At 34.2% G+C, this 11,159-nt stretch overlaps 1 protein-coding gene across 1 annotated transcript; it reads right to left on the bottom strand.

The window, feature by feature from the left end:
• Positions 1 to 6,898: 6,898 nt before the first annotated feature.
• Positions 6,899 to 8,819, bottom strand: LOC137626329 (uncharacterized). The gene has a single exon (XM_068357403.1). The coding sequence runs from the start codon at positions 8,670 to 8,672 to the stop codon at positions 7,443 to 7,445; it is 1,230 nt and encodes a 409-aa protein (XP_068213504.1). The 5' UTR covers positions 8,673 to 8,819; the 3' UTR covers positions 6,899 to 7,442.
• Positions 8,820 to 11,159: the final 2,340 nt, after the last annotated feature.

The following is an 11,159-nucleotide window of genomic DNA, read 5'->3' on the forward strand; positions in this document are numbered from 1 at the left end:
GGCAATGTATCTGACAAACTTTCTATTGATCTTAGAATGCTACCATATGATAGAAAGAATCTCTGCTTTTGCATTATTGTGATGACAACGATTTTTTTTCATGTCTGGTTATCGTGACATCATAAGTTTCGTCTCTGTCTTTTCATTGCGATAAAATAATATATTTTTTCGCTTTTTGGTAAGTAAGATTATCTTTAATCTTTAATTATGATTTTGTAATATCAATTCTGGTTTTTCTGTAACGCAGTAAGAAATCTCTTCTCACTATTTTGGTCTATTGTGGCCAAAAATGGTCTTTCTAACGAAATCAAAGAAAAATCATATATATTAATTATTTCCTCTACTGTAATGAAGAATTGCATTTATTATCTACAAAATATCCTCATATCTTGTTCTATCGTGATAGACGGTAATTCGTGTTTTCCTTTTATCGTGAAAATTAAATCTCTTATCTTATCGACAGCTGTTAACTTCCGATATAATCTTACGGTATTCTCTCTCTCTCTCTCTCTCTCTCTCTCTCTCTCTCTCTCTCTCTCTCTCTCTCTCTCTCTCTCTCTCTCTCTCACTGTGTTATAAAGTTGCTGACAAACACTGATGAGCATATACTACGTTGGGCAATTACAAGACCCCAACAGAGGTCAGTTGAAAACAAGCATTTGCCGTATGAGTATTCTGTATTTGCTTTCTTTTTTACATAATCCAAGTGACCATCTGCAGTCGTCTACCTACAAGGTACACAATTCACTACTTATGTCAAAAGAAAGAGAATGAGAGTTTTATTTCCTACCGTAGCCCACAGTATCCGTAGACCATGCAGTAGCTAATGTTCGATCTTGAGGCTCCTACCGGCAAGGAGAAGCTGAACTACTTGACCTTACTCTTATAAATACAGGACCATATAAGTAAAACTAAACTAATGCATTAAAGATATTCTTTTTTCGAAGTGAAGACAGTGAGAAATAACTACAATAGAAGCTTTATAGAGTCATTAGCTCCATATCTTGTTAGGAGGCAATTCTTAACATAGGCTGATTCACATCTCATTAGCACGCACCTGGGCAGAATGGTGGGCGCATCCGTGGTATCACTTACATTACAATGAGAAAATGTCGTAATCTTCTAATTTGTTGATATAGTCCGATATCTAGTGGTCTCTCGATTCATACTAATTGCCTGATTTTTTATTTAATGTGTGTTCAATTAACATTAATTTTGTAACACAGCTTTATAGTTTTACTGATTTGAAGTTCATTGCAATTTAATGCGAGTTATGTAAATAATTTCAGAATGTATTTGATTATGGGTAAAGGCGAAAATTTCAGCTATTAAACAGTTTCTCTCTGGTAATGAGAACAGCAAAATGCAGTTACAGCCAAATTCTTCATTCAACTCCTCAAACTTGGATGAACCTTCTGTGATCAGGAAGATCATTCCGCATTCTGGTTACAGCTAGAATAAAAATTCTAGAATACTGTGTACAATTGAGCCTTATAATGGAGACGGCCAGACTGTGAGAATTAACTGCATTCCAAATACTACTTACAGGATTGTACAGTCTAGGAAGATCTGAATGCAAAGGATAGTCAGAATAACGAAAAATTTTATGTAATATGCACAAAGAAATAACTCAACGACGGAATCCTGTATAAAAATCAGATCAGGAATAAGAAATTTAATAAACTACAAGTTTTTGTCCAACAAATTAACACAAGAGTCAGCGGCTGAAGATCAGACATGAGAATAATACTAAAAACATGACAGGATGAAAGAATTAAAACATTTCCTCATGAATGATTGATCACCAAACATGTTAAAAGACTTTCTCAGTGTCCAAAATTTTTAACAAATTGAAGAAGAAACAGACCTGATGTCCTGAAAAGTGAATTTGCAATCAAGAATTGGTCCTAGAACTTTAAATGAATTGTAGACTATATAGTTAAAGAGGCATTACTGGATGATGGGCAGCCAACGTTCTTGGCCTGCTTACAATCAAACGTTGGGTAACTTCATGCCCCATAATTTGCACCTTGCACTCATTTCAGATAAATCTCTAGTAAGGGATTCAGCAACCGTTGGAGATGGAATTGATCCAGAGTAGTATCATCTGCACATGGCAATAAGCTTGTTTTCACGGCCAAGTCACATATGCATATAAGTTATGAAGAGTAATGGGCCGAGATTGCTACCCTAAAAAATGCTATATATAATATTCCTGTAGTCACAATGGTAACCATCAATATCTCCTCTTTTCTGTCTATTACTTGAAAATTGAATAATGATGATAAGAAAAGGCCCACCTACTCCCATTTGTTTGAGTTTGAAAACAAGGTCCTTATAATTAGCACGGCCAAAGGCAACACTAAAATAAAGGCCAATCATATGAGCTTTCTGACCAAAATCAAGGGATTTCTTTAAATCATTGGAAATTGTAAGAAGGGCATCACATGCTGCAATGCCTAACTGTAAACTAGGGAACATACGATTACCTTCAGCTCACCTATTTAGACTTTTTTTTCCAAAAGATGTTAAAAAACTCAAGATAATATGGAAGTTGTGGAAATCTAGCATTAACCAGCAGAGCTGGAGCTACCACAAAAACATTTACCCAATACCCCAATTCTCCAACAAGTGCATAATGAACCTTTTCTTACTAACTTGCAAAAATGACAGAACTTAGGAGCTAAGAAATCAGCTATTTTTATGAATAGAAAATAAAAATACTATTTGCGTTCACACCACCATAAGCATCAAGGTCCAGTTCAAGTGATTTAATTTAAAGGCACCGAAAAGCTAAACTACTGTAATTAGTTTAGCTTCAGGAAAATAGGGATGAAGACGATAAAGTTTCTCTTTATTCTGTTCACTGTCAAACACATCAGCCAAAAGGGTTGCCTTTTCCTTTGGACAGTGAGTGACAGAGCTGTATGGTTTAATTAACCAAAGGTGGAACTGTTGAGTCTGATGTACACCAAAGAATGCAGGTTTGAGGGTTAGCCCACCATTAATATTCTTGGGTCGTACCACACACACAGATACCCCTTTTTCTTATAAAATAAAGAGCAAGTGTCCTGCTACACACACACACACACACACACACACACATATATATATATATATATATATATATATATATATATACATATATATATACATATATACATATATACATATATATACAATATATATATATAATATATATATATATATATATATATATATATATATATATATATATATATATATATTGTATCTTAAGTAGAGGATATTCTAACAACATGTAAGAAAAAATGGACATGGGCAGGACATATAATGAGAATGACAGACAATTGATGGATATTAACAATAAAAGAATGTATCCCTAGAGATTGCAAAAGAAGCAGGGAAGAAAGAAAAGACGATGGATTGACGAACTAAGAAAGTTTGCGGGTGTGGACTGGCACAGAATGGACATGGCCACAAGCAAGTAAAGGACATGTCTGATTCTTTTGTTCTGCAGTGGACTAGTAATGGCTGATGATGATGATAGTATATATATACTCTTCCTGAATGAGGATACCTCATCGTGGTGAAAGGGTTTGCGTATGGCCATGATCAGCAAAGCTGTACTGGTCACGGCCACCGATACTCCGTTGGTTTGCTGTGAGCGACCAGACTTGTCTCCCAACATCACCCATCAGCTATGGCCAGCGTTGAGATGAAGAAATGATCAAAACCCAGACATGAATTAGGACATGTCTGAGGCCTTTGTCCTATAGTGGACAAGAAACGACTGCATTTGTTGTCTTTACACATACATACTTACTTACATACATACATACATACAACAAATGTCCTTGTTTCTAGTCCACTGCAGGACAAAGGTCTAAGACTTATTGGCCATTTTCATCACCACAGTGGCCAGTGCGAATTGGTGATGGTGAGACTTTAATTTGATCGCTCAGAGCAAACCAACCTAGTTTGTGTGATCATGCCTAGTACAGTTTTGCTGATCATGGCGATACACAAACTCTTTCCCCACGTTAAGGTATTCTCACTCTGAAAGAGTATATATATCATCATTATCATTTATATATATATATATATATATATATATATATATATATATATTATATATATATATATATATATATATATATATATATATATATATATATATATATATATATATATATATATATATATATGCGCAAGTGATTACATTCAAGCCTTGTCTTTCAAGAGGTACAAAAGTAAGTTTGGAATATAAATGAATACCAAATGTATCGTTATAGTTCTTTGATTATTTTCTGTTGGCATCGGTAAGTCTCAAATCATCAATGCATATATGGACTCTGGTTCTCTGATATGACTATTCTTTAAGATTTTTTGTTTGTTTAATCTGCTTACCTTTTAATTTTTGTTAATACAACAATCCATTCTTCTTACTTTATTATTATTATTATTATTATTATTATTATTATTATTATTATTATTATTATTATTATTATTATTATTATTATTATCATTATCATTATTATTATCATCATATTTTTATTGGTATTGTTGTTATTAATTCATATGATTGTTATCTCAATATTTTCACAATTAACTTTCACCAATTCTTCAAATTATAATTAGCTAAGCTACAATCATAAATGGAAAAGAACGATACTATAAGCCCAAGGACTCCAACAGGAAAAAAATAATAAGTGAGGAAAGAAACTAAGAAAATAAATAAAATACATTATAGGCAACGAATAATATAAAATACTTAAAGATGAGTAAAAACGTTAAAATAGATCTGTCATATATAAACTATTTTCGGTCTGAGTAATTTCCTTTTATGCAAAGGTTTTTAATATGGTACAGTAGTAAAGGATGATCAGCAAGATTCCCAATCGCAAATTCAAGGAGAGGAGTCATATATTAGAGCGTACGTTATTCAGAGATATTTACAATAAAATTTTATCGCTTTCGCGGGAATACGATTACACTGAAATGAGATGTGTGCTTTTATCTTGAATATTTTTCTACCTAGCCCGTAAAAACGGGTCTCAAAATGAAAATAATCGAAGCAAAACCTCTGCTACTTAATTTTTATGATACAAATTACTCTTGTCACTTTTTCTTTAATGTTGTTTGCTTTGTATTTCCTTTTCCATAAAAGGGCCCCAAGCCTTTTATATTCTGATTTTCCAACTAAGGTTGAGATTATTTGATAATACAAATATTAATAATAAGAATGATAATTATAAAAATAAATACATATCAAAGATAAGAATGAAAATAATAACTCGAGTCCAAATTAAGGATATAAACACCCGTTTAAACAAAGTAATCTGAATAGCATTGTCATCGTATTGATTAGAACCGAATCACATAGAAATTTGCATTGCTCACGAGATCCTTATTCACTCGTCGATAAGTCTGTGGAATGTTGACCTTTAGTGCGACGTCATGAATAGAAGTGTAAAGTTCTAGCTTGCTTTCTGTGAGCCCAATTCAAGCACTCTTCATTTGCTTGTCACGTCCAGCAGTCACGTTCCAGGGATACCTTTGCAGCTTTAAGATTATTATTGAAATTATTATCAAAATTCTTTCTCATGACGATATTTTGAATTCTTACATAATAGTTTTAATCGTTTACTTTCAATTTGTTTATTCCTATTTATTAAATGCTTATTTAGGTTTGGCAGGGTAAAATCTTTATTTATTTGGATCAGATTATGAAATCTAGGTCAGATGCCAGGGAATGGAGTTTAACATTTTATGTTTATTTCTTAATTATTTGCTGTAAAACTTGGTATTATTCATATAATGATAATGATAATAAATTTAATTTAATAATCGTGATAATGATAAAGTTTATGTTCAGTTTTAGATACAATCATAACTTATGTTCCACACGTAATTAGATGTGATTGTAAATGCGCATTTATGTATAATTTCATTAGTAGATTTGAAGACCATATATAATGAACCTTATCAACTGAGAATAGTTTTACTCCAAGTTAAATGGGACCATTTTGCCTTATGATATTTTTAATTATTTTTCTCAATAAATAACGTTTTAGTTTATGTTGGATAAATCTATTTTAATGTTGTTACTGTTCTTGATATATTTTACATTAATTGAGCCTTTTTTTCTCTTGCCGTTTATTTATTTCTTTATTTTCTTTCATAACAGGGCTATTTTTCCCTGTTGGAGCCCTTGGGCTTACAGCACCCTGCTTTTCCCAGAAGGGTTGGAGATTAACTAGTTATAATAGCAATCTTAATAACTATTAAAGTAGTTTCCTTTCTAATAATACAGCTATATGTATGTATATATATATATATATATATATATATATATATATATATATATATATATATATATACACACACATATATATACATACATACATACATATATATATATATATATATATATATATATATATATATATATATATATATATATATATATATATATATATATATATATATATATATACATACACTGTATGTGTGTATTTCCAAACGTCTATGAAAGAAATATACATAATTCTCTTCCACTCGTAGATTTTTTTTCTTACCCAAATATCTTATTTAAGGATTCCAATAGAAAACACAAAATATTAAAGAACTTACAAGTTTAAGAGCTAATTGTGTAGAGTTGTGGATATATATATATATATATATATATATATATATATATATATATATATATATATATATATATATGTGTGTGTGTGTGTGTAATCAGACGATTTAATTCATGTATGTATGTATATATATATACACACATATAAGTGTCTTTGTATACGTGTGTTTATTTTTACGTGTCTGTATTTATTTCTTAGTGCATTTCTTTTGGAGTTGAAATTCGAATATAAGAGCACTGACTGGATAAAGAATGAATAAAACAAAGATGAATAATCACATTTACATGTAACATTTATTATCTCATATTCAATTTAGTATCGAGGATTACGATGGGTCAACATGGAATTATACAGGTCAAATAATTACCTTAATTAGATTTAAATAAAATATAATCTGACAACGTTACAAACAACTTGAAATTAATGGTTAACATATTGCATATGTTCATATAAAGTTTACATTCACAGGTAATACAAAAATGGGTCAATATTGATAACTATAACTAAACTAGCTGTCTTTATACCGACGAATGAGAAACTTATTAACCCTATGAGGATTTTATTTCTTCATACACAGATATGAGAAGCAAATAAGAATGGAGGTTGAGTGGTTGTTAAGTTGTATATCAAAGTGTAGAGTTATAAATGATGTAGGAAGATCAATATTTTGATGAAAAAATTTTGAATTTAACTATCAAGAAGCTTAAACTATTGTTGCGTTAATACACATCACAATGGGTTTTATAATGTTGCGTTTTCACGTATGTTATTTTTTTAAAGGCCAACTTTAGAGGCCCTGTGTATCATTTTCCTCTAATGAATCACCGGAGCGGTTCGCCAGTTCTCGCAAGTTTCGGCGGTCATATGAGAAGAGCTTCTCTTGGGAGATCGGTAAGAAGAGCCGCTCTCGCTTAATCTGTGGACACGCTGATGGTAAACCGTCTTGCAGCATGAATTGCAGTTGCTTGGAAAATGAGTGTGTTGGCAACAACTTCCTTGGCATCCTCGATTTGTCATAATTCTTTCGCGTTTGCTCATACCTCGGTATTCAGTGTGCCTTCCTGGGCAACCAAGTGGAGACTGCTCTGGGGTTTGGCACGGCGAAGAATACCCAGATGAGGGGCACGATCGGCAGCGGTTTCTGGCGCTTTCAGTACTGATAGTATTCTCCTGGCGCTCACTGTTCTTTCTGTTCTTCCATGGCATGACCAGTTCCATGGCCCACGTGAGGCCGTTGTTCACCTTCCTGTCGGCGATATCAGAGGCCAGTTTTCCAGCGGCTTTAATTTCGTCAAACTCTACGAGAGCGCACCACTGGTCTCGCATCTGTGGGAAATTATTGGCTGTAGACAAGAGAGACTCTGGAATGTTAACACCTGGTCGTAACACCTGTAGGGAGGCGACCTCGCCGTATTTACTGAGGAAGTCCGAAAGAGTAACCAGGTTCCTCATGTCCCTTGGCAAGGGACCCATGAGGCACATGCGAGTGGGGATGTATTCATCAATGCAGGCCGGGAATGGAGCCAAGCGTCTCACTTTGTTTCCTTCGTCGTTCATTTCCAGTAAAGGCGACATCCGTATAGCTTCCTCTACCTCTGCCCTGTTCTTGGCGGTCCTTTTGATCTTCTTGTAAGATGCCATGAACTTGAGGGAGATCCATCCTTCCTTACTCTTGCGGAAATGCTTCAACAAAAAGATGTCGCGAGTGAGATAGTTGTCACTGAAGTACGTTTCTAGCAAGTCTCTTAGTAGATCTAAGCGTTCGTCCTTCGTCTTGAAACCAGGGTCCTCTCCAGGTGAGGGCATCGCATCATCAGAACTGACAGAGGCTCCTCGATACTGACGGGGATGACTTTGTATGATGACGACCTTTTTGCCACTGCTTGATTTCTCCGATACGATGACTTCATCAACTTCCTTCTCCTCTGACAAACCCTTGCCAGTCTCGCCGTTATCAAGAAGCAATTTGTTTATAGAAGCAGCCAGGGCTTCTTCAACCCCGCTATCAGGGCTTCCTACCGAAATTTCTTTATCTTCAGACATTCTTGACAGAAACTAGATCAAATGCACCAGAAATAGAAATTAAAGTTTCTCCGAAAGCTGTGGACACTATGAGATTCACACAGTAAAAACCAATATTTCCTCAGCAGCGCAGAAGTTCTAGCGATAGAATGTTACCTTCTGTACCGGGTTCCCTCTTTTATTGCAGGGCTTGGGGTGGCGTGAGCGCCGCGTCATGGATAACAAGATTAGCTTTACACAATGAGAGGCCATACATGGTCGCTATTCCCCTTCCAGCTCAAAGGGCTCCTCCTGACTTTCTTAAGAGGTTGAATTCTGCTTCCGAAGAAGGCAACGTCAATATAGTGTGAAACTCTCCCTCGCTTCAACTATCAGATGTTATGTTGCTATATAAAGGCAGGATTTAATACATGAAGGATACTTATAAAATTCAAGTATACGACCATACTGCTGTGAATATGAAAATATTCTTGTGATTTGTTAAATTTTCCTTTTAGTATCTTCATGATTACCTATATATCTATATGGACATATCTACAAGAATAATTGAATTGAGCTCATAATTTTGATGTTTTTAATGTTCTTGCTTCAGTATCTGCGTGTCTTCTGTTTTTATCATGTTCGCAGAGGACAAATAGCAAATGTGACAAGTTATAGTTATAGGGGGGTGAGGGTGAATGCGTGAATAAGAGTTAGATGACGGGGAATTTATAGTCTAGGGACTGGGCTAGAAGGGTGAAAGTTAAAAAGGAGGATCATGGCTGAAGAGGGGTAGGGAGGCGTTGCAAAGGGGTTGGACGTAAAAGTCTTGTAAACAGGCCTTATAAGGAGCGATCCACGGGACTCTCTTCTGCTAGCCGGAGCGAGACAGAGGTGACTTCATTGTGGATGGTTAAATACGGCACACATATTGAACACATGTAATAACTTTTCCATGCCGGTAGCGCTCATCCGAAGTTTTTGTGGAAGCTTTTTCTCTGATGGGGTTAACCAAATAAGGAAGTTTTTTGTTACATTACGGATTCGTGAAATACCCACGATTTTGCTTTGCACATATCACAAATTTATTTCGTCATTGGAAACCATCCGATTCTCAATTAACAAGATCAGGCGGATGTATGTTTCATAATACCAGGGTTCGGGATTTTAGTTATATAGTGTATAAATAGCATATACAAATATTCTTTTTCTCACACATATTTGCAACTTCCTGATTCTGCTTAGTTATCGTACACGCATGTATGCATGTAAGTATAAACTTACACACACGCACATATATATATATACATATATATATATATATATATATATATATATATATATATATATATATATATATATATATATACACATATATATATATAGTGTATGTATGGAAAATCAAGAATATATATGATTATTGCATATATACGTATATATAAATATATATTCATAAATATGTATACATATTTATGCATGCATACGCACATGACATGAGACTTTGGAAAAGGGTAGCTTGAGGGTAAATGTGGATAAAACTGAGCTATGGTGAGCAGTAAGGAAGGTAAAGACATGATATCCATACATGAAAGTAGAGGTACAGTTACAAAACAGGTAGAACCATTTAGGTACTTGGGATCTGCTATAAATCAGGAGGGGAGAATGTGAGTCTGAAGTTGATAATTGGATAAAAGCAGCATGGGGAAACTGGAGGGAGGTAGCAGGCGTGGTATGTGATAGGAAAATGTCAATCAATGTAAAAGTCAAAATCTATTGCATAGTAATGAGGCCAGTGTTGATGTATGGATCAGAAACTTGGGCTTTAAGACGAAAAGAAGAAGCAAAGCTTGAGAATGATGAGGTGGATTATGGGAATATCACTGCTTCAAAGATTGGAAAATGATGAAACAAGAATATGCCAGGTGTAGTAAAGCTTACAGAGATGATGAATGTCATGACTGAGATGGTGCAGACACGTGTTGAGAATGGATGGTGGGGAGAGAGCGAGGAGGGCTAGGGAGGAACCTGTTATGGGGAGAAAATCAAGAAAGAGGCAGAGAATTAGATGGGGAGAAAAGGTGAAGCATGGTATGGAGAGAAGAGGTTTGGTGGAATAGAACGCCTTCGATAGAAGGTATTGGAAAGGGCGTATCAGGCAACCGACCCCTTAATATAGGGGTAACGGTGAGAAAGAAGAAGACGCACATGCAGAAATGCATTTACATACGCATATTATTTATCCCTAGATATATGAATAAATATGTCAGTTTTGTTCAGCCTTTCACCAAATTATTATATTATCTTTCGAATAAAATTTGAATTGGTGGAACTTCTCGGGTTTAAGTTTGGTGTTAAAAAAAAAAAAAAAAAAAAAAAAAAAAAAAAAAAAAAAAAAAAAAAAAAAAAAACTTTTATATTGAGTAAATTGAGAAAAGTTTCACTGATTACCACTTTCTTGTTTACGTTTTCATATTCTACTTTCTGTTTGCTAATTAGCTATTTTACTGTTTTTTTTTTTCATATTATGTT

The sequence above is a fragment of the Palaemon carinicauda genome, chromosome 33, assembly GCF_036898095.1.
Source record: "Palaemon carinicauda isolate YSFRI2023 chromosome 33, ASM3689809v2, whole genome shotgun sequence".
NCBI lineage: Eukaryota > Metazoa > Arthropoda > Malacostraca > Decapoda > Palaemonidae > Palaemon > Palaemon carinicauda.

Coding starts and splice junctions, on each gene's coding strand:
- LOC137626329 (XM_068357403.1), bottom strand. CDS start 8,672: ATGTCTGAAGATAAAGAAATTTCGGTAGGAAGCCCTGATAGCGGGGTT.